The 26062-nt window shown below is 47.2% G+C and overlaps 1 protein-coding gene across 14 annotated transcripts in view; it reads right to left on the bottom strand.

The window, feature by feature from the left end:
- Positions 1-26062, bottom strand: part of DOCK3 (dedicator of cytokinesis 3) — a 600629-nt gene that overhangs the window by 13092 nt on the left and 561475 nt on the right. For 12 of the 14 annotated variants that reach the window (XM_019416991.2, XM_019416979.2, XM_019416976.2 and 9 more), the window contains 14 exons: positions 22075-22135; positions 21475-21568; positions 19026-19174; positions 13095-13181; positions 11604-11708; positions 7599-7740; positions 6399-6565; positions 6169-6255; positions 5511-5690; positions 4793-4876; positions 4554-4670; positions 2485-2606; positions 1072-1210; positions 402-549 (listed from right to left, as the gene is read on the bottom strand). In XM_019416991.2, the coding sequence (XP_019272536.1) occupies positions 402-549; positions 1072-1210; positions 2485-2606; positions 4554-4670; positions 4793-4876; positions 5511-5690; positions 6169-6255; positions 6399-6565; positions 7599-7740; positions 11604-11708; positions 13095-13181; positions 19026-19174; positions 21475-21568; positions 22075-22135 (1682 nt within the window). The remainder of the gene's footprint in view (positions 1-401; positions 550-1071; positions 1211-2484; positions 2607-4553; positions 4671-4792; positions 4877-5510; positions 5691-6168; positions 6256-6398; positions 6566-7598; positions 7741-11603; positions 11709-13094; positions 13182-19025; positions 19175-21474; positions 21569-22074; positions 22136-26062) is intronic. The other 2 variants (XM_019416982.2, XM_019416983.2) reach the window with 1 other exon arrangement.

Genomic DNA, 26062 nt, shown 5'->3' with positions numbered 1-26062 from the left:
TCCAGGGTTAAGTTTAGCCTTCAAATTTAATTTTCATACTGTGCATTCATGCTCAGTTCCTCAAGATAAGACTCATTGTTGCCTTAACTTTGATTTTTATTCTTGCAAATGTTTCAATGGAAAAGAACTGAGCTTTCTCCTGGGCCACATGTCCTCTTACTGAGGTGGAGATGCGACAGCCAGCCACCTCGGTGGTAGCATAGCTATAACCGCTACTCAGGGCAGGGTCTGAAGCCAGACAGACTGCTGAGCTGGGAACCCTTGAGTCCTTAGTGCTAAAAGGGGAACATTCTCTAAGTCACAGGGCCGCTTTCAAAGACAGAGCCACAGATGAGAGGAGGACAAGTGGGGCTCATGAGGCCCTCTCCTCCCTTCTGCAAGCAGCGCCCTGCCCTCCTTACCTCGGGCACTGGAAGGGGCAGAGGTAATCATCTGGGATGGTGCTGAGTGAGTGGAACTCAGGCTGGAGGAAGAAGGGCTTGCCTGGGACGAGGACAGAACAGAGACGTTGGTGATTGAGCCCTGGTACCTGGGGTTGGGATACGCGAGCTGCAAAGGGAGAAAAATCAGCAGGATAGAGGTCTGAATGGCCAGGATTGTAGGACTGGCCCAGAGTTGGCTTCTTCATGCCATGAGGTGCCCAGACCCAGTGTCTGATGAGGTACCCTGGGTCCTGATGGGGGCCAGGATGGTGGCTGGCACTATAGGTTACCCTCACCACCCATGGAGCAGGGCTGTTGGGTCAATTCTAATGATGGTGCCCATATAGGATGCAGGACTTAGCCATCAGAAATGCCAGGAAGGAAGGCAATTTGGCAGAGGACCTTTCCCATGGGATCTCTAAGAGCAATCATGACTGAAGCTAGATTTCCTTCTTGGAAAATGATGCCTGGGAACTTTATTGACATGGGATGGAGCGGAGGGATGGCAGTTTTACTGGCTCTGGGTATTCTGATTTCAGAAACTAGAGAACTAGGCAGGGGTATGAGCCCTCAGACCAAATAAGCCAGCAGAGAGGCGAGTCCTCCAGGTACGGTGCTCTGGCCCACACTCCTTGGACAGCTCTGGTACCTGCATATGGTGGTATAGATCCTCGGGAGCCTCGCCCATGGAGCTGTCACCCAGAACCACCACGTTTCCTGCTTCGCTAGATGCATGTGAGGAGAGAGAGGATGACGAATGGCGACCTGTGCCCATCAAGTTCATGGGGCTGTGAACAAGAGTGGGAGATAGGGAGGAGTCAGGCGGGGAGCTGAGAAACCTTGCTAGGTGGTAAGGGGACAGTGTAAGGGTGTGTGTGAAACAGTCACCCCTAGCCTCAGATGACACTAGTTTAGAGGGTTTCAGAGTTAATGCTTATACCCATTTGAGGCCTGGGGCAGTCCTGAATCCCTGCCTGCTGCTCAGGGGCCCCTGTTCTGGCAGGGCCAATAGTAGGCCGGCAAAGTCTCTATTTGGAGTTAAATGGTTTATGGCCACTCCATCTGATTATATAAGTAGTTTTTCAGTTAGGAGGGATGAAAGTGATATGCTCAATCAGGTCAAGGATTCCAGGTCCCCTTCCTATGCGATGTTACTCTGAGCCAGTAGCCACCCCCTGCTGGGATTTGCTCCTAGGCTCCTAGGCCAGGGGTATCTTCCTGGTATGAGGAAGCTGTCAAAATAGCTGGCTAGGAACCATCTGTTGACTTCCTTCCACATCTGTGGTTACAGGCTCATCAAAATACCCTCCTCTATCAATAGTAGGCAGTCCTTTTCATTCATTCCTTCTTATTTATAGAGGCCCACTCTGTGCTGACTTACTACTTACATTGGAAAACAAACCCAAGTAAGGGGCTCCTCTCCCTGGCTCCTCCTCTGATCTGGCCTTCCTGCCCTGGAGGCTTGGAGTATCTTCAGTTGAGCCCAGACAGACCAGGACTCCTGAGTTCAGAGTAGGGACACCTTGATGTGCTTCCACATCACCATGTCGTTCTCTCCCTTAAACTGACTGGTGATCCTCATTCCCCTTGGGATCAAGTCCAAAGGCCTGAATGAACATGGCCCATTTAGAGCTGGAACTAGCCCCCTTCCATGCCCTGGAATCCTGCACTCCAGCCACAAGACTCTGCTGGTAGGGCTGACCAGGCTGGCTTGTTCACATCTTGAGATGCCTGCATACGTTAGTCTCTTTGTCTGGATCTTGTTCTATCACCCTCCTAACCCCATCCCATTTCTGCCTCACAAACTTCTACTTACCCTTCAAGACCTACCCCAAATGCCCCCTCCTCTATGTTCTCACAGTACCATGTACACTTCTCTCTCTCCCAGGATGACTGGATGTGACCATGGGTCCTATGGCAGGAGCTGTGTGTTTGATGTGTGCATGGGTCAGAGGGTATGTGAGTGAATACACACACCTACTATTTCAAGCTTTCTTGCTCTGACCTTTGACATCCAGACTTACCTCCATGGAGGGGACCCTCCCCAGCTCTAAGGCCGTACCTGTGCCGGTGGGTCATCTTGATGCTCTCAGGGCTCATGGGACTATGGGATGCTAGGACATTTCCCCGTGGGGTGCTGGTGCCTGAACATGCAGGACTTAGCTTGTCCAAACCTGGAAACTCCTGTTGAGAAATGAATGTCCCTTCATCAGAGTAAACAATGAATAAGTAATTAAGGGGTGAGAGGGAAGGGCTGGCTAGTGGTAAAAATGTAAAAGAAGAATGTAAAAAGAAAAAAAATCAGATACTTTTGGCAGAACTGAATTGCTGACTTCTTTTAGGCAATGGCCCCTTCATGACTAAAACACTCTCCTAACTGCACTGGAGTCTAGACCAGAGGCTGAGAGGCCTTGGGTTGATCCTACTAAGAGAACACATCTGGAATAGGCTGAAGTTGCTCTGAGTTCACAGGAGTGTGTTAAGAGGCATTCTTGGTATAGAATAAGTGGACTAAGAGCTGAGAAGCAGGAGACGAGGAGTTGATTAACAGCTGTCAGTCAGTTTACGTAAGGACTGGGGTTGGGTTTACTGGACTGCTAAATGGCCCAACTCTCAGTGTCCTGGGTTAAGTTGCCTGTGACACAGTTTATGGGGACAAACGATGTAGAATCCTGATGTGGGCCCTAAGTCCTACTGGGGATATTTCTGAGCTTGGCCTAAAGAAGCAGCAGGTTTTCCATGCCCTTCTCCCAAAACACGATGAAATGAAAAAGAAGGGTAAACTGGAGAGGACACCTCCATGTGTGTCCTGGAGACCTTGATGTATGCGGGTGAGTATTTTGTGATCTTTGCTAAAGTGACCCAACAGCCTTGCATGGCAGAGTACACCTCCTGTTCTAGTGGTCAGGCTCTAGCCTGCTTGGGTCACTTGTGGTGATGAGGAAGTTCGCACATAGCAGAGACTAACCAAGAATGAGCGGTAATAGAATACCCATTAGATTTAGTGACACTACCCAAGTTCTTCACTAAATGGATATTTTAATTTTAAGGTAGAAACACAAAAGACTTTCACTTTCTCTGCATGTTTCACCCTGAAATACCATGGGAAAATCATTACAGAAAGGAGAAATTTCAGGCCCTATAGGCTTTCCTCTGAAAAATGTGCCCACTTCTCAAACTACAGACAAGATTCTTTTTCTCTTTTTGGAGTCCATGCTATCTACAACTGGGCAGGAATGGTTGAGACATGCACTGGGGGCCACCAGCATCAAGAACAAGGCAAGTCAACCCCAACAGGTTAGGCCACTGAGTCTGAGTGGTCCAGCCTCTCTAGGGCCAGTGATCATCCCTGAAGAGGAGCCTCTTGTCCGAGATGGCCTTGCCTAACACCAAACAGCTCTATTTTCCTTGTCGCAGATAATAAGGTTCACACCTCTTGAGATCTGGCAGCCAGACTATTTAGCAGATAGGTTTCTCTTGAAACACCTGGAGTCAGCTTTATTGTTGAAAATGGGGTGAGGGCACATAAACAGGGGTTTCAAGACCACCTGGGCCCTGTTCTCTGCCAGGCAGCATTTCCTGCGAGACTGCTGAGGGGAAACTAGTCCTGGAATACAGGCTCTGCTTTTGCTTGTGTGAATCCGTCTTTGGGCCAACCCTGCTGTTGAAGCCCAAGAGCCAGGTCAGAGTCGGGAGAACTTCTGGAGCAAGAGGGCATGAAGATGGCAAGGGAAAGAGGGGAAAGAGGGAGAAGGGGAGAGAGGGCTGGCTCAAGCTATGTCTTACCTCTGTAGGTTCTTGGGATGAAAAATATCTCCAAAGAGATATCTACATGTGGATCACATAATTTAGCTCTTTTCTTCCTCATGTGAAAACCTCTCTTCACCAGCACAGTACCTTGAAAAACATTCTTTGCCCTTGAATCTGACTCCTCCTCAGGGATGGGAGTGAGTGAGGGGATCCTGGGCATCCTTCCCCTGGATAGAACACTCACCTCTGCCTCTTGCCCCTCTGTGGTGGGGACAGCTTTTCCTTCACATTCCCCCCACCCTTTCCTTTGGCTTGTTGCACAGTCTGCAGGGAATGGCATCTGGTTCTATGGCAGCAGGGGCATGACAGGGATCAGCTTACATGGTAGAGGCTGGCCCGCATCATCTGGAACTGATCAATTAGCTTCTTATGCAGAGGGCGCATCTCTGGGTGCACAAACTTCTCATGAACTGCGAGCCCAACTCCAAGGACATGGACCTATTAGGGTGACAGATAAGGCCACTCTGCAAGTCAGGGAGTGGACCTTGACAACTGCAGCCATCCTGTGGTGCATAGCTTTTCCCTCGTGGCCACTGGCCTCTAAGCCCTGTAAGACATACCTGCTCCTGCATGAGCTCCTTGAGCTGGGTGATCTTCTCTGCATCTCCTGGGTGCTTGGCAATATAATCTTTGTCAAAGAAGGCCTGAGAAAGGAAAGACTCAATCAGGAAGACTTCCCAGGACTACCCCTTAGAGGGGACCCAGGAAGTGTAAGTCTAAGGTACCATTTGAAAGGAAGGTCCCGACTCCTCACAGGTACACACACCATCTCCAGCCTGGCCTGCTTGGACCTCCTGCAATCGGAGGTGTGCTTTTTTGCATCTAAGAAGGACTGAAGGTGGTCAAATAATCTAAGCCTGGGTACTGGTCCCAGTCCCTCACAGAGCTTTGATGGTCTGGGTAGGGCAGGTAGGGCTGGTGGCCAGGGTGTAGGGCTCAGTCTCTTAGCCACCCACAACTTGCTTCTTGTGAAGGGCTGGGCTCCAGGGCTCCTCTTGGAGGCCATTTAGCATCCTTCCCAAATCAGATGGATTACTCATCTGTCAGAGTTCAGAGAATAAAAAAGAAGAGACGGTCCCATAGGAGAGCCATGCCACAGAAACGAGGAGTGGTAGTGAGCCTCATGCCCGGGACCATCCTCCAGTCGGCTGAGGCACAGCTAGGGGAGGGCTAGCTGGGAAGGCTGCCCTAGAAGGCTGGGGCCTCAAGGAGAGGAGCCTGAGAACCACCTTCTCAGCAAGGCTGCCTGTTGTGGGTTTGGTCCAGGGCCCAGCTCACCTCTTGGTATCTTGCGACACCTCCATTGACAGCGGCATCGATGACGCCATTCAGGCACATGCTGAGCAGATTGATGTTGCCGTGTGCCTGTCTGTGTTGATACTGGCTAATCAGGGCCCGTAGTTCCTGGTTCTTGTTCTCAACCACTTGGATGGCATTCTCCAGAGGGCTCACCTCCACCTGAGGGCACAGGGCACAGGGCACACAATGTTGTCCCAGACATGATGACAACCCCTTCTTCATAATGATCCTGAGAACAGGGATCTAAGGCCAGTGATGCTGATTCTCACCCTTGTTCCTGTGGACTTAAGACTCCCTGACCCCTTTCAAATGTTCTCTTCTGATTTTTTGGCACTTAGAAATATAGTAAAGAGTGAAGAACATCGGTTTTGAAGTCAGAGAGCTCTGACTTCCTGAACCTCAGAGAATAGTTTCCACATTTGTAAATTGGGAGATTAAAAATATCTGCTCCCCTGGTGTTGTCAGGATTAAAAGGGAGAAGATGTACAAAGCTTCTGACACAGGACTGGCCTGTGGCAGTCCAGGCCAGGCAGGTGGCCGAAGCTCTCTTTCTGTCTTTGGTCCTTAGAGAAAGGTCCCCAGAGCCAGGGCTGAGGGAGCAGCTGTGAAGATCAGCCCCATCCAAAACGTGTCTCACCAGTTCCCTCCTCTCCACTTCGAACCACCGAGAGATGCCAGGCAAGCTGTGGGTGAGGGTCAGTGTGGTACGCTCGATCCACAGGCTCTGTAAGGATGGCACAGACAGGGACAGGCCATTAAGCAATTTCTTCCACACCTGCCTGCTTGAGGGATGAGACAGGGACAAGATCCTGAGAAAGTGGGGCTTGCCCCTGGCCCCACTGCCCCTACTTTCCCACTGTTGTTCACCTTGAATTCATTCTCCTTGTCCTTGGGGCCTTTGTGAAAAGGCCTGTCGTACCGGAACTTCCTCACATTGTTGACACGGTAGAAGCTCTTGACGCGATCTGGGACCCTATCCATTTGCAGGACATCCACATAATCTGGAATGGGTGTCACCGCATAGATCTGCAAGTCTGGGCAGGAAGTGAAGGGGAAACCCAGACTTGCCCAAGGGATGGATCTGAATACTGACCCCTGTCATCACCCAAAGGAGAAAAGAGCCCCATAGCCCCTGTTCCCTCCTGGCAGCAGCAAGGAGCAGGACCCTTGCACAGACTCAGGCACAGTTAGATCAGATTTCCCTATCTGCACCCTCTTCCCGCTCTAGCATTGAGCCTTCTGAGCACTCAGCCAAGGTGAGATGTCAACAGCCAAGAAAGAAGGGAAAGGGGTCAGAAGAATGCAGGTGGCCACACCACAGGAGCAAGAAAGTTGCAAAGGCCTAAGCCTGCCCAATGTAGGTAAACTGTATTTACTGCAGAACAATCTTTTAATAAGAATACTATTTGGGGTCTTTGTAGAGAGATAACATGGGAGTCCACCTGTTCTCCCTCCCTGGAACAAGCTTATACAGTGGTGACTCTCATGAGGTCTCCAAGGAAGCTGTGTGAGGGGGATGAGGGGGAGGCCAGTATTTGTATCCACACTTCCAAGTACCACTAAAAACACAGGCACTCTCCATCTCCTTCCCCGTACCCTCCACACCCACTCCCAGGGCTGTACCTCAGTCCTCCTGACAAAGACTAGGGATAATAACAGATGCACACAGGAGTGGAGCAGGGGATAGAAATGGTAGTTATCCCTGTGGCAAGAGTTCTGGTGGGATCCCCAATTACCCTGTACAGTGCCTGCTTCTGGATGCCTAGGCAGGTCCTTCACAGGGCCAGGTAGGGACTTAGGTGATGGTAGCAGCCCAGCCTGAGGGATGAAGGTCCCGCAGAAGCCCTGCTTCAGGCACCCACAGCTAAGGGCATGCCATGCTTCTTCTGTACGAGGCTGCATGAGGGTCCTGCTAAGTGTGGGTTCAGTGATGAGGACATATTCTGTTCAGGACTTATGGGTAACTTAGCCTGTAAGACCAACAACATAGCATAGGGGCAGCTGACTGGGTGGGCCTCACCTCCCAGGACCCCAGCCCGCCTTCCCCCGCCAAGCATAGAAAGATACACTGGGCATCACACTGCAGGATGGCATCGTCGGGGTGGTTGGGGTGCTGCATGGCGACCGCCTGTGGGAACTCGCTGAGCATCCTCTGCTGGAAGGCCTCCAGCCTCTCGTAGTCATGGCCCCGGCACACGTATTCTTTGTTCTGCCACAAACAAGAGAGCATGCTCTATGCCTTGCCCACAGCCCCCACCTCCACATGGGTGTCAATAGCTACTTGTGTCACAAGCATGTCCTAGGAGCCCCTGTGACAGGCATGGGGCATAGCACTCAGACTCTGCCCAAAGGGAAATGATGATCCAGAAGGGAGAGGGACAGAAAAAGGGAGACTTGCACTGTGATGTGGCAGCTGGGAGGCAGGGTACAAGTTGCAGGAAGCAAAGGAGGGAGGGCGCCTTACCCAGGAAGGGTTGAGAGGTGAAGGGTGGGATTTTAGAAAAGGCCATGCCTGAGAAGAGTCCTAAAAGGCCCACCTGGGCAGCTCTGAGGGAGGAGTGGGGAAGGGTACACTATGTGGGCACAGTGACAACCAGGGCAGCAACAGCCTGTACAGGAAAAGGTTGTGTGTGGAGAGGTGGGAGGGTGAGGAAGATGCCTGCAAGGAATGATCTCCAGGGGTGCCACCACATAAATCTTAACAGGGGGGTGACCAAGTGCATGCTTTTGAAGGGCCACTTTGGTTAGTGGGAACAAACAGTCCAAACATTATTCAGTGTCCAGTAGGTATTCAGTAATTATTTACTATATGGGCAGTAAATTCCTTTGCAATTATGTCAGCAGAACAAATAGACATCATCCTAACTACACATTTCTTAAACCCTGTTAATACCATATTTGGTTTGGGTTAGGTCTCAGTTTTTCTTCTAGTGGGCTGCAGTAATAACAGGGCCCCCTCAACCCTGGTATGCCTCCCTCACAGCTGGTCACGAGTGAATGGAACACTTCTCCAGCCCTCTGGTGATATATGTCTGCCTGCCCAACTACCTCACTAGATCCTCTTTGACAAAGTTGCATCAGGCACTGGCAGCCCCTCCTGGCATGTCTTCAGAGGAAAAGAGAGAAGTTCCACAGGGCCAGCCATATGGTTACTGGTACAGGGATGATTATAGGCCAGGTCCTGGAGGACTTCACACCTTTTGGAACAGAATTTCTGCCCCCTTTTCACCTCTCCTCTTACTATAGAAGAACTCAGCTAAGGCTGGGCTACATGTCTGGATGAACCAGAATGGAAAAACAATACCAGAAGGGAAGTCACGGTCAGGAGGAGCAGGCTGGCCTCTCCAGTGAACAGACCAATAGTTAAAGGACAAGAGACATTTCTAAGTCCATTGCTTGATAAGCAGAACTGACAAAGAAGATAATTGTAAAGAATTGGTCTTTTCATATCAACTCAGAAATGTACAACCCTCACCAGTATCTGTTCCTGGGTCAAATAAAGAGAAACAGAAATTCCCCCAAGAAGGGAAGGCTGGATGTTTTCCTGTCCCTGTGCAGATTAGTAGATAATCACATTTGCAAAGCAAGAGAGGCAGATGGTCCAGGGAAACCAAGCTGATAGAGCTAAAGTAATAGATGGCCTATGTGTTCAAGGAAGGTGAGGGAGTAGCCTAGCCTTCTGGGGAAGGCCCAGCAGGAGGAAGGCACATAGCGTTGACCTTGATGCTGGTTGTCAGTTTCAAGTTGAGGATACCCAGCATCCTCACATGAGACAGATCTGGCTGCTGCTGCTTTGTACTTTGTCCTTGCCATTTACCAGGCAAACAGCTACCTCTACTGGGACTTACTACATTTGCCAGAGATGAACTGAGCAGTGGAGGGAAGGGAAGTCAGCATGTGGCTAGGCCAGGCAGATCTGCATGCAGGAAACACAGCTCCTAGGGAATGCCCCTTGTGTGGAGACAGAGATGGACTGATGGGTGACATTTCCTACCACCGATTGTTATTCTTCCTCCCTTACTGGCACTGCTGAAACCACATTTGAACATTCAGACTGTCACCTGCAAGCATTATTTGGATGGCTCAGATGCAGGTTCTATGCCAGGTCTTACTTGTCAGAAAGCTCTGAGTACCCTGAGACACTGACATACCCTGTGACATAAGCATGAGTGGTGGAAGCCAGGGCAAACCACAATGGAGAACTCCTGTTTGAAGGGGAAAGAAATGAGGATACCAAGGGCCTGATTTTGTAGTATCCAAAATAATGACGTTTTAGAGTACAATCTGGTTTATGATATACAAATTGTGGGACTAAACAAGGAGAATAAAATAATAATAAAGCGTACTTTGCAAAGACAAAATGAGAAAGAAGTTACAAGGCCAGAATCATTAGTTTGTCTAAGGACTTTATAGAGATGCTTTTGGTTTCTTATTCTTGTGTAATTCCTTCTTTCTCTTCTGCTGACCTCTACTTCCATTGCTTTTGTATAATCTCTGCTGGTGGGGGCAGCAAATATGCCACTTCTGAGATGCCTGAAGTGGATGGTCCCTAGAGAGTGAACAAGTCAAGTCTGGTCCTCCTGAGGAGACCCTCTCCTCATTCACATTCTGCTGCTAGAAACATTCCTGTGGACTGGAATTGGAGCCTTCCTGCGGGTCACAATTAGGCGCAGTGTACTTGCTAGCCCTGTCAGTGTTACTAGTTCCTGCAGAAGTCAATTTTCTTTTTCACCTAGAATGATTACTGCCTAGGAAATGTGAAAGTTGACCTGCCTTACCACCTAAAATGTGGTTAGCCTGGACTCTTGCTAGCAGACTGGCTTTTTTCTTTTTTTCTTTTTTTTTAAATTTTTTTAACGTTTATTTATTTTTGAGACAGAGAGAGACAGAGCATGAACGGGGGAGGGGCAGAGAGAGAGGGAGACACAGAATCTGAAACAGGCTGCAGGCTCTGAGCGGTCAGCATAGAGCCCAACGCGGGGCTTGAACTCACGGATGGTGAGATCATGACCTGAGCCAAAGTCGGACGCTTAACCAACCAAGCCACCCAGGCGCCCCTGGCTTTTTTTTTTTTTAAAGGAGCCACTAAGCCCAACTGACCTGTGATGTGATACCAAGCTCATCATTGCTCACTGACGAAAGGAATTTTTCCAATAAGACAGGATCCCAAACATATCAAAGGGATTCTATGAACTTTCCCAGCTGCTGGTTGAGACTTGTAAACATGGAACATTAGTAAGATATTGGGACTGGGGACAGTCAGAGCTAGTGTTAGGTCCCAACTGCAGCCCAAGGCCCCTTCATCAGCACAGCTTCTTTTAGGTCCCCTGAGAATGATGAATCCCTACCGGCTGTAGCCTACAAGCCCAGACTGACATTTCCTGGAGCCTCTGGCTTATGTGGAATAAAGAAGAGAATCACAACTGTTCAGCTGGTGTCAGTATGTCTATAGTCAGTCATTCCTTCTCTGTTGGTATCCCACCTCAGCCTTCCAGGTGGGAGAAATGGCTTTCACCATCCGGGGATAGAAAACTGGCTGCCAATAAAAGGCTTTCCATAGCCAGATCCCATTTGACAGCTCACAAGCTTCTCTGAAATCAACAGGTTCTCGATCCTGGCCACAGAGCATACAGTGCAGCCTGGTGTAGAGCCATCATCTTAAATGACAAAACCCAACAGGCCAGCATCCTGTTTAGGTCAGGGTTGTACTGGTGTCCTATTTGGCTAAAAATAGTCACAATGGAGAATTACAGGCATTGGAACTATAAATTGGAAGGCTTCTAGACATACCTATGGGACATTCTCAGACCCTGGTCATTTCCTGCAGGAATTTGGTTGATTTGGTAAGAAAGTCACCCTTGTATATTCTAGGTAGCTACAAAATAGTACAGCAGAGTAAAACAAAATCTAAAGTTGGGAGCCAGTCCAATCAAGTAAAACCAAAAGCTTTTAGTTGACTAGTTAGTCCTTCAAAAAGTAGTATTCAGTAGAACAGGGGAAAAGATAAAAAACAGGTTATAAATGAATTACTGTGTAAAATATAAGTTCTTGTGACTACCTGAATGGACTCACCCGAAGGAAGAAAGGAAACTTCCTGCCATAGAAGCCAACTCGAAAGAACTCAGGCTCCAGGCGTTGCTGCTCCATGATGTTGTCATAGTAGCTGGCCTCCATTTTCTGTGAACAAGAAAGGCAGCTGCCTTTAGGTTGGCCTGACTGCTACTGGTGTCCAAAGCAAGTTCTCCCAGGTCCAAGTAGACACTGTCTTTTGGAAAGACTGTGTGAGAAGTGAGCCCCTAGCCATGGTCAGCATCTCCCCAGGTTGCCTCATAATGGAAGAGGAAACCCTCCTCTTCCATCATCCTCTGATGGTAGGGTGGGGACAGCAGCCCAGTGCTCATAATGTCCTACCCAGTGGGTGGGCCCAACCTGATACAGATCCAGGCTTCCTGAACTTTCAGGGGGCACAGGTTTAACATGAATTTTTTTTTGCCCAGGGATTTCTGGTTTTGACTGATACTCATTACACCAAATGACTTCTAGCTCATGTTAGTTAATTGGTGGCAAACAGCTATTCTCAGCACCATTTTCCATCAGTCTAACTGCACTGCTCTTGCTCATCTATCATCGGACTAAAGATGCTAATAATCACAGTGAAAAAGTCTCAGTTGCCAGCAACACTGGTACTGGTTCCAATTTAGGAGATTTTAAACTTTGAAAGTTGAACCAATATCTATGATTTCTGGCATTACCAACATCAGTAAGTTTCTTAGTATTGGCTGACCTGGCTTCACATTCAGAAAAACTCACTGAATTTTGACTGGGAAGATAGTTGTAACACACTAAATCAAGCCAGCTTGCTGAGGAGCAGTGGCCTCCAAAGACCAGTCAAGAAGCTACTTCTAGAGAACTACATCTATTACAAAGATCCAAATATCCATTTGGATCAGGGAACGTGGCACAGCTGGCCATGCTGCAGAGGGTGCAGGAGAAGGGTAAGCTGACACTGCTGGCTTCTCTTTGCTATTGAAGTTTGTAGCTGTTATGGCTCAGAATCCAGCACCAGCAGCCAGGAAAATCTGGTGGAGACCTTCAAAGTCCATGGGACATTTCACTTAATTTTTGAATATTTTGCATCAAAGAAGGGAATAAGAACAAGGTGTTTGAAAGTGACCACAAGCCAAAGCAGGGAAAGATCTTATAAAGTTTTCATATGAAACATCCCTGAGCAAAATCATTTTAGGTGAAGCTTCTTTGTGAAGGTGAGCTTCCATCTCTTCCGTGAACTCCCCCTTCTTATCCTGCATATGCTGCTTCTCCCTTCCCCCAGCACCAGTGGCCCTTGGGGTCTGGATCATATAATCATTTGTCAGGTGTGTGTTTTAGTTCCCCAGTCAGACTGCAAATATCTCAAGGGTAGGAACCTTGGCCTCTGCTTCTCCTGTACATCCACAGCACTAAAGCAAGGGCTAGACCTGCAGTGAATGCTCACTCAGAAACGGATGCCAGGACAATGCTAGTACCTCCAGTCAGGGTTGGGTTGGGGGAAGAGACAAAGCTCACCCGAATCCAGCTGAGGCTCTGATAATCGTAGAGGCTCTCGTATTGACATGCCAGCTCCCTGCACAGTGGGATTCCAAACTCCCAGCTCTGTGTTGGAAATAGGAACAAGGCTTCAGCACCTCAGACATCCTCAGAATGGCCTAGACTCATCAAATACATTAGAGGGCACAACCAAAGGCCCCCTGCAACTCATCTGTCACAAAGAACATCTGCTCAAGATGAGTCTGTGGAGCACAACACACAGTGCTCTGGCTTTCTAGCTCAAGGTTGTCGCTTTTAGGTTTCTCCTCAAATGTCTCTATCTCCAAAAGGCCATTTCCTGACCACCTCATCAAGGACAGGAACTTCCCCAGCCATTGTCTGTTTCAGTACTCCCAAGTTATCTTTAAAGGTATTTACTTTTTTGTTATATTAATCTCAATAGATGATAAACTACATGAGGGCAGGAACCCTGTTTATTTACTTTACCCTCAGAGCCTAGACCAGTGCCAGGCATGAGCAGATAATAAAGATTTATTTAGTAAGTTAATGAAGGAAGCAATGACTTTTGCTTTTATTTAAATTCCAGTTAGTTAACATACAATGTAATATTAGATTCTGGTGTACAATATAGTGATTCCATGCTTCCATATAACACCCAGTGCTCATCACAGCAAGTGCACTCCTTAATCCCCATCACCTATTTCACCCATCTCCCCACCCACCTCCCCTCTGGTACCATCCGTTTGTTCTCTATAGTTAAGAGTTTGTTTCTTGGTTTGTCTCTCTTTTTCCCTTTGCCTGTTTGTTTTGTTTTTTAAATTCCACGTATGAGTGAGATCATATGATATTTGTCTTTCTCTGACTTATTTTGCTTAGCATAATACTCTCTAACTCTGTGTTGTCGCAAATGGCAAGATTTCACTTTTTTATGGCTAATATTCCATTGTATATATATATACCACCTCTTCTTTATCCATTCATCTGTCAATGGACACCTGGGCAGAAACAATGACTTAAATTTTTTCTTAAATGTTTATTTATTATTGGGAAAGAGAGAGACAGAGTGTGAGTGAGGGAGGGACAGAAAGGGAGACACAGAATCTGAAGCAGGCTCTAGGCTCTGAGCTGTCTGCACAGAGCCCGATGTGGGGCCCGAACCCACAAACCATGAAATCATGATCCGAGCCAAAGTCAGATGCTTAACCGACTGTGCCACACAGGAACTCCAGAAACAATGAGTTTTGAATTAAGATCACTGAAGCTCAGAAACAATTAAAAAAACCAAGCAGAAAGTGGTTACCTAAGGACTTAGTAGTAGGCCTGACAACTTCCTTTATAGAAATATTCAAATCTCAAAGAAGGTTTCAGATGATCCTTGCCTAGTGAGGTCCCAGGCTGTCTCTGTGGTGTGGCCCCTGTTACAGTTACAGGCCCATATAACAGGTGCCTGTGGAGGGCTTAAGGGGTCTTCACTAAGGGCTAGTACTGCCCATTTCCCCTGCTTTTTATATAGTGCTTTCTTTTGTTAGACTGGGAATCACTGGTTTACTTGATATTTCAGCCAGGCTCTTCTTGCCAACTTCTAAATGCTAATTAAAAAATTTTTATTATAGGACATTTTAAGCATATAGAAAAAGAGACGAATGAACCCCTAGGTACTCATCACCCAGCCTCAACAATGACTAGTTGTCATTGGCAACTCATTGCCAGTCTTGTATCATTCATACCCCAACCACTTACTGCCCCCCAGAGTTTTTGAAGCAAATCTCAGACATCGTATAATTTCACCTAGTCATATTTCAACATGAATGTTTTAATAGTAAGAACTATATTTTTAAAAAATACTATTTGAAATAGCATCAAGGAGAAGGACAACGCTATGTCATCTGGGACTGTGTTTCTCAAAAAGAGCAGATTATTTCTATCCTTTGAAAGAATTAATGTCATATGGATTGAAACCACAGGGCCAATTAAAAATATTGAAACAAACCAAAGGGAATTTTTAAATAGACCCTGGCTCCCTGAGCCAATACAATGCCTCTGCCCCAGTGAGCTAGGAAACCTTTTATACCCCCATATTATACCCCTTTTGAGGGGCACATGTCAGCTCCCCTTCCGGCTCCAAGTGCTACTTGGGCAGGTTTTAGCCAAGGATCCTCAATAGGGTCTGCCTGGCAGGCAGCTCCATGGGGGCCGGCTAAGCAGCTGAGCTGTGCACAGACCTGTGGCCAGCTTGCCAAGAGCGCCCCATGGGGAACTGCTCATTTAGGTGATAAGGGCCCCACGTAGGGCTAATGGCACTCAGCCAGTTAGCAGCCTGTAGCTCCCAGTAAAGCAGGTCTTCTTCCCTACCGGGATTAATGTTCATCTGCCTTGCTGGCATCTCTGCCTGATTTGTGTAATTTGCCCTCCTGCTCCAAGCCCTCCTCCCACCCACCCTCAATTATCTTTAGAGTGAGCCAGGACCAAGAGTTTTAAGACATTCTGTCAGCCTTAAGGGATTGTGCTGGAACTCTGGTGGGTCTGGGGGCTTTGAGAGCTGCCTCTGATCACAGGTGAGGAATGTGTTGCTGGTACAGTGCATCCCTGGTTAAATTTTTTCTCTTGGTTTCATGCCTTCTGGCAGGAGGCAAATCCAACTCCAAAACTTCTTACCAATGTCTGAAATCCAATTATTTCTACCAGCTCTGGCAAGATGGGTGCTTTTACACATCCTTGTGGCCCCTTTGACAGGGATGACCCAAAAGCTACACTCACTTAGGGCTCATTCTAATCAAAGTGAAAAGGAAGGCAAAGGCCCAGGACTCAGACTGGTGGTCTTTGTACTTCTTTTTTTTTTTTTTAATTTTTTTTTTAATGTTTATTTATTTTTTGAGACAGAGAGAGACAGAGCATGAACGGGGGAGGGTCAGAGAGAGGGAGACACAGAATCTGAAACAGGCTCCAGGCTCTGAGCAGTCAGCACAGAACCCGACGCGGGGCTTGAACTCACGGACCACAAGATCATGACCTGAGCTGAAGTCGGACGCTTAACCGACTGAGCCACCCAGGCGCCCCTGTACTTCTGTTTACACACAACATATTAGAAGCAACGGATTCATCATTTCTTCAGAGGAGTGTGGGCAATAGCAACTCTCACTCAGGAGAGCCCAAGCCCAGCCCCACAGAGAAGGCTGTTCTAGTCTTAATGGTCTGTATGCCAGATAAGCAGGTGTCAGAGCCCTCTGCTAGCTTTCCTTCCTGTCTGCTCCCTCTGCCCTGCGATGGAGGACCAACTCTCATTTTTGAGCCTCTCCTTCCTTCTTTTCAACTTTACTTCTTTCCTTTCTCCTTGTCTGGCCTGGGAGTGCTGACCCTCTGTGGACTGGAACTCAGTCCAGCTTGGGGCAGGCTCCAGGCTCTCATCACTGAAGAGAATGGCCCAGGGTTAGAGTATGGCCATGAGTTGAACTTCTGACTCAGTCCTTCTGGGTGCTCAGGAAATAAACACAGGACCAAAGGAAGTCAGGTTATCTGTATAAAGCATATAACAGAGAGGCTGGGAGAGTGTGGAAGAAAAGTAGAGGGCCTGGCTTGTGAGGCAGGGTGTGCTGGGAATGCTGAGGGCTATAACCCCTTTACCTGCCCATCCCTAGAGTCTTCTTTTTTGCCCTCCTCCTGCTGTCAAGGCAGCTTTTCTCTGGACACCAAGAACCCTACAGGAACACTTTTTCTGCAGCAGCCTGATTTTGCTTTTCTGGAGCCAATAGTAATAGTAATAATGATAATAATAATAATAACTTGAATGCTTTAAAGAGCTGGTTAGCCCTATCCACTGGTTCTACGGGGGTACTGAGGCACAGAAACACAGAAGTTGGACCCTCTATATTAACTCAAGAATGTGATAAATATCTCTTTGAGGATGAGCTTATGAAAGGGCTCTGCACTCAGCACAGAACTTGCTCCTCCAGAAATTCACAGAAAAAACAGGGTTACTAGAATGAGTGCGAAATCCTCAAGAAGGTGGCCTACGGAGCCTTCCGGTCCTTCCCCCAAATCTGTTCATCTATGATACTCAAGCAGGTTTTGCATTTCATTCTTTCATCCATACTAAGCTTTAAACCTGCTTTTCTAAACACTACTGTAGTGTTTAGTGAAGAGGGGAACGATTAATGCTCCCATGTCCCACTGGTAGGCTCTGTCAGAACAAGACAACTCTCCACTGTGTACTCTGTGCCCATGGAAAGCAAAGAGAACTAATACACTAAAAGCACTTATGCACACTCACACCATGATCATTCCACTCCTGAGCTGGCAGGGCTTGCTGGGGATGTGGGTAGATGACAGTTCCAGGTGGGCTGGGTGCCAGAAAGGCAGGCTTGAAAGTATAGTGGTGTGGGGCTTTAAGTCCAGCCCTGGACCAGCAACAAGAGGAGGCTTTGGGCTGGCACTATGGATCAGTCATACGTGGCTGCCTGAATGCTGAGCATGGGCTCCCTTTCCAGGCTAGGTTACACAAGAGCTCCTGAGATTCTGGAAAGGTTCCTGCATGGGTGAATGCTTTTGACAAAGATGTTTCCTATGTTATATAAAACTGATGAATGTTTTCTGATTTATGAGCAAAAGCCATTAATGTTTAAATCTTTCTTTTTTATGATGAATAAATACATTAAAAAAACCCAATTTCCTAAATGGGTAAGGGGTATTAAGGAATCTATTCCTGAAATCATTGTTTCGCTATATGATAACTAATTTGGATGTAAATTTTAAAAAATAAAAAATAAAATTAAAAAGTAAAATAAAATAAAATAAAATAAAATAATTTTTTAAATGTTTATTTATGAGAAGGAGAGAGAGAGACACAGAGCATGAGAGGGGAAGGGGCAGAGAGAGAGGGAGACACAGAATCTGAAGCAAGCTCCAGGCTCTGAGCTGTCAGCACAGAGCCCAACGTGGGGCTTGAACTCACGAACTGTGAGATCATGACCTAAGCTGAAGTTGGACACTTAACCAACTGAACCACCCAGGCGCTCCTTAAATTCAGCCTTTAAAAAAATTGTTTAACGTTTATTCATTTTTGAGAGACAGAGAGAGACAGAGTGCGAGCAGGGGAGGGGCAGAGAGAGAGGGAGACACAGAATCTAAACCAGGCTCCAGGCTCCTAGCTGTCAGTACAGAGCCTGATGTGGGACATGAACCCATGAACTGTGAGATCATGACCTGAACCGAAGTCAGATGCTTAACCAACTGAGCCACCCAGGCACCCCAAATTCAGGTTTTTAAAGCAATGATCAAAGCTGAATAATGAGCAAACAGCATCAACAAGTCACACAACCCCAGCCTTTTCAGTGTATGGGCCACAACCAACTGTAGGTGGTCAGAAAGCCCCATAAGGAGCCTGCTGAGAGATAGAAGCAGGATGGCTGGGAAGCACCAAGGAGGCCTAAACCAATGCTGACACTGCCTGCCAATCCTACAGATTCAAGCCTGATGGGGAAGAATCCCGATGATAGAAGTCTAGTCTGTGCTGTGATGAAGGGAAATCCAAGATAAATACATGTACTAGTAAGAGGCAGGACAGGCCTCCTTTGACTAAGGTTAAAATCCGTTCGTTTTTATAGCTCATATGTTCTATGGCAGATTAGAAAATCAACATTAATTCTCTATGTAATCTAATAAATGTAAGGGGAGGGGCAGAAGCCCCTGCTATAGGAACATCAGCATTTATAGACGTGCAAGGGTGCTCTGTGGGGCTGTCTCATACCCTCAATCTGGAATTGGTTTCCAAACCACAGAATTAAACTGTTACATATTTTTTTCCCCAGAGAAAATCATGCTGCCTCCAAAGCTGATGCACATACGTGGACATCCACCCACTTATCGCCCCCACACCACCCTCTGCAGCATGCCTAGATGGCATGCATTATTGTAGAACCCAAAGAGCTGAACAGCTTGCCTAATGACACCTACCTTGCCTTTGTTGAAGTAGTGGATGATCTTGCGGCACAGTCCCTCTTTCCGCTGCCACTCTGTCTGGGATGGGTAGTGGAGGAATTCCCGAAGTGGCCGTTCTTCCCACTGCAGCAGCTCACAGTAGAGGAGCAGAGTGAATGCGGCCTCTGTGGGGAACAGGCAATATGGAGATCCAGGGACTTCTCCTCAGGGGTCCAGGGGGAGTCTGGTGCCAGGGGACTAGCCCAAGCACTCTGCTAGGATAGGGCATGTGCAGCCCAGGTCAGGGAAACTGGATACCAAAGGTTACATAGAGGGGCTGCCCAGCCAGCCAATAACCTTTGCCCATAGCATTAAGGAGTCAAAGATCCTGGTAGACAACTTCCTCTCATAGCCTAATTATCGATACTGGGCTCCAGATGAAGTATGACCGAGCTACCTGAGAATTTGTGCACAAGTTACCTTGCTTTGGGAGACACAGACATGTCAGAGACAATTCTTGGGTTCCTTTTTAGTCAATGTATTACAGCTTCCTTTCCAACCTTCTCAGAACTGGCTCTTGCAGGAGGGCACTGATCAAGTCTTCTCTCAGCCCTCCCTAAGCCAGCCCCAGTGCCTACAGTAACATTTTCTGACCTTAGCATGGCCTTCGTCTCTACTGTTTCTACAAGGACCAGAGAGACGTGTAAATGGTGGTAAGTGTGTGATGGGCCTGTAGCCAGAAGCTCCATTCCTGGAGGAGCTCAAAGTTGATGCTGAACTCAGGGCAGAGGCCTAGTGACACTTTACCCTACATGTGGAACTGTTCAAGAAAGTTATATAAAACAAGAACAACTAAATACTGTGGCCCTAAATTCTAAGGCATGAGTCACACTTAATTACAGCCACTGATCAGGGTCCTTATTATACAGTCTGCTCTTTCCTGTTCTATTTGGTCATTTTTGGTGGGCATCTCCTAGTGGTAAGGTAATTAGCTCTAGCTTTTGTCTGGCCTTCAAGGCCCTACTCAAGTCCGCTACCAATAACTGTGAAGAATCTCATTTCTAACTATTCCGTGACCCACTTCCAGTTTTAGCCAAACACACCTGCCTGCAGCCACTCCCCAGGCTCTTCCTCATCCTTATCCTTGCCTCTCTGCCTGTGCTCTGGTCACTGGACCTTCCTGCCCAGGGATGCACATGCTTCCTTACTGGATCCAGATGGGAAGTCTTTTATTTCTGGGGAACAAGCTCCTGAGGCACTCAAGGGCTCCCTTTGGAATTTAGGAAACCAGGTGAAATTTTTTTCTTTTCTGATCATATCCTTTTCAGATGTTATTCCTGAGGCCGCCAGAGACAAGGCTTAGCACCCTCTCTTTCTGTCCAAATCCCTGACCCCACCTCTCAGTCATGGCCCAGACCTCTAGGAATTTAGTAAATGCCTCTATATTATATGGAATTTATCAAAGTCTATTGTCTTCTCAGAGGCTTGCTGCAATCATGGGTGGAAGTAGACGGAGAGAATGGCAGATTCAGTCTAGTCATTTCAGATTTAATTCTTGTTAACTTATGTGGTCAGAAAAGGTGGAATCTATGCCAAACAATCCCTTACATCTAGAAATAAGGAAGGAGGGTTCTGTGTTTCTACAAACCCATCTAATTCTAGTAATGTTTGTGGATAAGAATAGCTTGAATTTCATGGTTTGTCACACAAATTCAAGTCCTATGGCTCAAGAGCTAGGATGTAGTGGCTGGCCACCACAGTGAAGAAGGTGGCTATTTTGGGGAAGCTATGGCACCAGGTGATCAGTCAGGAGATACATGCATGCACATAGCCTCCTGACTGAGTGGTACTCAGTAAACAGTGTGACAGGCAGGCTGAAATGCTTTTAAATTTGTTCTATTAGAAAGGGCCTTAGTAATAAATTGTAGAAAGGGGCCCTATATGGTCCGTCAGAAAGCCAGATGAACACTCTCAATACTTTCTATTGGAAAATCAAAGTGGGGCTGCTGTGCATTTTGCGGGGAAGAGCCTAGACTGCAAAGCAGTTCTGCTAGCAAGTTCAGAAGTTAGGCAGATATTTCAGTGTTATGGCCTCATGTAGCTCTGGCTGTGAAGGTTTTCAAGGTCAAGAAGGCTCTGCTCTTAGAGAGGGACAGTGAGCTCAGGATGCTCTGAACCTAGTGCATGAGAATTTGGAGGTTACCCTTGAGGCCTCAGAGGGGATGGACAGGAGGCAAGGAGAGAGCAGAACAGCCTCAGACAGCAGAGGACATGGCATGAAGGCACAAGTGGAATTTATGCCTGCTTTCTTTCTGCCATATGTGACAAAGGATTTGAGGGAAAGAATGAAGTGAGGGAGCAACATAAGCCCCAACACTCCGCTAAGATCTGTCAGGCACCAGCTCAGAGCCTTTCTCTGCTAGCTGTGCACACCTGTCCAGTCTGTCCTCACAGGGAGACATGGTTGGGTCCCCCTTCTACTCACCTGTGTAGTTTTCAGCCTGCAAATGCATGTCACAAAGCTTATGGATATAGCGGATATACATCTCTTCTTTGTTAATCTCAGATTTGTAAAAGTTCTGTGAGAGAGAAAAGGAAATACGCATAAAGATGAGAGAGGTTTCCACCTGTGGAGGCCATACCTGAGCTCCAGGCAGCTGGCCAAAGCCCTGGGTGTACTGGACAGGAGGAGGGCAGGCCATGGGCACAGACAGCACCAGCAATAGAAAGGATCAGCCAGAAGGCACAACTGCTCCCCAGGTATGGTGGAACGAATGGCAGATCTGCGGGAGTCCAAATATTGAGAAAGAGGAGGAGTGCCAAGGCAGACTGGGAATTAGGGTATTTCAGGGTTGACTGGACCTTGTTAAGAGGCCAAGGGTAGAGTTCTGTCCAAGGAGAACATTCCTTTCTCAAGTGAAAATGTGACTGGTGAGGTGCAGGTCTCTGAGATATTAGGGACAGAGCTGATATCCTGACTCAAGTCCTTAGGCTTGCAGCCACAGTAGAATGGCCAAGCCTGTCACAGTGCAGGCCAGAAGCTATTCCGCTGGGCAGATAGGAGGAGGGGCCCATGTCTTCTCACCATCAGGTTAACAGTGCAGCCAATCTTCTTATTCTCTGTTTCCTCTCCTTTCATGCAGTCCCTGGAAAGGAAAGCACAGATGAATGTCCCATGGCATGAAGTGGTGGCTCTGGAACAATGCATAGAACTGCAGTGTCACAGAGGCATTAGTATAACTAAACCCTAAATTAAGATGCTCTCCAACAGAAAATGCTTCCACAGGTGGGGGCTATACAGTGAGCTCCCTCTGAGGTTTGGACCCACTCCTAGGGTTCAGAGATCTCTGTTCAACTGAACCTCTCATTCTGGTGGCAGACTGTAGAGCCCAGATGGTACATTAGGGTAGTACCAATATCCTCAGCACAGAAGAGTGTATCAGTAAAGATAAACGTCAAATCCTCAAGTCCCCAGAAGGAGAGGCACAGAGCTTTTCTTACAGGGAAAGTTTCATTTTGTAGGTCAGCGTTCAACAGAAGCCAATATGCTCCACTCCAGAGACCTAGCTTCAAGACCCTGTGGTTACAGCAACCGTGGCATGGCCACCATGTTAACCATCTTATTGGCTTTTCTCCCTATGGTTTCCTTCCTGTGTACTAAGTAGAAGCAGCAGGTTTAAAGTTTCTTTCTGATTTAGGGGTAGCTTCACCCAGGGCTGAGTTACATTCATGCTGATCAGAGCAGGGTTGGGTGTAAGAGGGGTCAAGGCTGGTCTATGAGACACAGAACAACAGGAACACTGAGAATGGATCCTTCCCTAGGGAGAGAGGAGGACTGGTCAAAACCAAGCTCCTCTGGAAGTAGCAGAGGCTTGGCACAAGGAGACAAAGGAGAAGGAGAACCAGAATGGTGAATCTCGCCAGAAGCCTCCTCTACACACAGCCAGCCAGAGTTCCATCTGTTTGCTGTGTCTCCTTCTATGGCACTCTACAGTGCCCTGGCATATAGATACAGTTCCTTGTGTAGCTGTGTGTTAGGGAAAGGCAGCATAAGTGGGTTTATGGACCACTAAGATCAGGTGGAGAGAGTATCTTGACTTTGCTCTACTAACAGGCATGGGGCCCAGTGAGAAACATCACAGTTGGGAGTCAGGAGCCTTAGTCCAAGTCACTGAACCTCTGGGTGATAATGTGACAAAGTTAGTTATTCCCGCCTTCCCAGCTGCAATCCAGCTCACAAAGGGATAACTTCTTTGAAAGAAAGGAATACTGAAAAATCCACACAACTCTCATGATATTCTGCAAAGCCAAGTGTCCTCCCTTCTATGGAGGGCTACTATCAGAAGTGGCAGCTCTGTGGGATTTGAAACCAAGGTCATCCTCCTTTTTTGGTTCCCTAACTGCCATATGGCATTTGGTTCCTCTGTAGTCAGACATGGGGGTCCTTAACAGGCTACTGCAGAACCTTTTAGTGCTAGTAGGGACAGGAAAGTGCTGTGACTTTTTAAGAGGTGGACCAGATGGCCAACTAGTTAGTTACAAGCAACATAGAAAGTGGCAGGAAGCATCTGTCTCTCCAATAAGTTGGCGGATAGAGAGTAGTGAGGTCTCAACTAGCTACTTTGGCATTTAATGTTTTTTTTGTTTTTGTTTGTTTTGTTTTTTCTAGAAAGCATCTGAAACACTTACCAGGCATCACCTTCTGTTTGGCTATAACTAGAACTTCATTGCCAAGTCAATTAAACAGGAAAGTATTGTCCTCAACCCTGTGATGGCAGGGGCATTCCCTACACCTTTGTGCTCTATGACCACCTCTCCCATGCACTGCTAACAGCTGCCTCTTCTCTTCTGTGTGGCTGTGCATCACTTCTGTGTGGCTACTCAACATAGAGGACACCTTTTAAAGCCTCTGACTTGGGTGCAGCCATTGCTCTCCCCTGTTCTTTCTCTGGAGGACGAACAGGGAAGACCCTCCTAAAGAGGCTTCTGAAGCAACCGGTTGTGAGCACTGGGCTTGTGGTGACCTAGACCAGGGCCCAGGCAGCCCTTAGTGCAACTGGAGAGGCCTGAGAAAGGAAGGCTCCATAACCTCCAGTTCCTTTTCCAGGTGGAGGTTACACTTAAAGTCCCAAGGGCTTGGCAACCCTAGCCCTGTCCCTGTATGTTCCAGGGCACTAAGAACCACTCCCCCTACCCCACGGGGCTCTGCTTCCTAACCTGAGAAATACAGTTGCCACCAGTGAGCATTTTATATCTGACACAGAGTATCATTCACACAAAAGTTGAAGAGGTACTCCTCTGAGTACTTAAGGTTCATGCTAGTCTAAAACAGAGTCTCACACTCTAGGTTCAGATCATTCTGGAGTATAACCTATTAATTATTTGCCTAATCAATGTATATGTATCTGTCAACTATTTTCTTAGTAGGTTCTTATTGCACTAAATTGCACTGGGGTAAAAGAGACTACTTTGGTTCCTGCACGGTCTTCCAATTGGTCAATATATACTGTACACTTGGGACCAGGGACATAAGGACAAGGTCCCTGCCCTCAAGAGGCTTCTCTCTTCAATTGAATGAGTCAGAAAGGTGACAAATGATTATCATGCAAGGTGACTGATGCTTTGAAAGAAGTGTATACAGAGATCCAGGTAAGCTTTTATCTGGCAAAACTTCCTTGATGGGGCTTGGTAGGAAGGCCACTCTTGGGAGGACATAGCATGTAGAGAAGCCTGAAGAGAAGGGATGTGAGTGGAGACAACACGGATGAAAGAATAGGGCATGGCTCTTGAGTCAGATGTGGGTTCAAATCCCAGCAATGGCATTTCCTATCACTGGTGTTTCTTCACTGATAAAAACAGGGATAACCCTTCACAGCTCCTTATGGGATTAGAGATAATGCTTGTCAAGCACAAAGCACATAGTGTATTTTTAACAGATAAGAGCCATGATAAACATTGTGGTATTTCCTTTTGTGTTAACAGGGAGCAACACTAGGAGGTTAGCATGTGCACATGGGTGCTGGGACTGTCAAGCAACAGGGCTGGAGGAGTAGGCAAAGGCCAGTTTATAAAGGGGCTTTGCTGCCATGTGAAAGAGCATGAACTTTGTTTATTAATGAACCCATTATTGAGACAAGAAATGGAAGAGAATGAAATTGGGTTTGGCCACGAGTTTGAGTTGTTTGTACAAGGTAGATACAAAAATCAAACAGGCAGCTAGAACTAGGCTAAGAAATTAATTTAGGCTCTTTCTGGTAGGCCACAGTGAATAGAGCTTAACCTTTAGTAAATGTTTTAGGGCGGGGGAGGTATAGAGTTTTGTGCATCCCTCTTCCCTGTCTGATAGCAGGTACAGAAAAGGCTGGGGATATGGCATGAACAAAGGAGTCCACTATTCTAAAAGGCATCCCCAAAAGGCCACTTGTCAACTTTTAAGGTCCAGGAAAAATGGGCTGAAACTTGCACAAGCACAACTGTGCTACAGGAAGAGGGGATGCCTAACATGGGAACCCATTTCTCAGGAATTCCATTTCCATGTCCAGATAGTACACTGGACACCTGAGTCTTCTGCAAAGCAGAAGTCTTGCCATAGGAGTACCTTCTATTCAGCAGCAACTGGAGGTGGCCTAAACCCCCTCATTTCCTGATGCATGGGTTGGAAGTGCTCTCCTTTGGCGTTTACATGTCTTGTAGCACAGAGAAGACAACTATTGCTTGGGGATGGATTTCCTCTGTCATTCCTCATTCCCTATCACCTCCCTCTAGGCTCCTAAAAGGTACCCTTAGCCACCACATGAACTCTGCTAAGAGAATAATGAAGCCTGCAATGGTGGCTTCATTGCCCCATCTGGAGTAATTCAAAAGCTGTGATATGACAGAAAGCAAGATTTCATGAAAAAACTAATTTTATATGAACTCTCAAACTAAACATAGCATAAAGATCTCTGAGCTCACAGGCTGCTTCCTCTAATCTGTTCACGGTCAGGACCAAGGGACAGAAAAAAACACTTTAGGCAAAGAATGGAGGCATGGAAAAGTAGGATCCCCAGTGCCTGGAAAAACCAACTGGAAGT

Source organism: Panthera pardus, unplaced genomic scaffold (genome assembly GCF_024362965.1).
Source record: "Panthera pardus isolate Hobbes unplaced genomic scaffold, ASM2436296v1 HiC_scaffold_8, whole genome shotgun sequence".
Lineage (NCBI taxonomy): Eukaryota > Metazoa > Chordata > Mammalia > Carnivora > Felidae > Panthera > Panthera pardus.
This window is presented reverse-complemented; position numbering and strand designations above follow the sequence as displayed.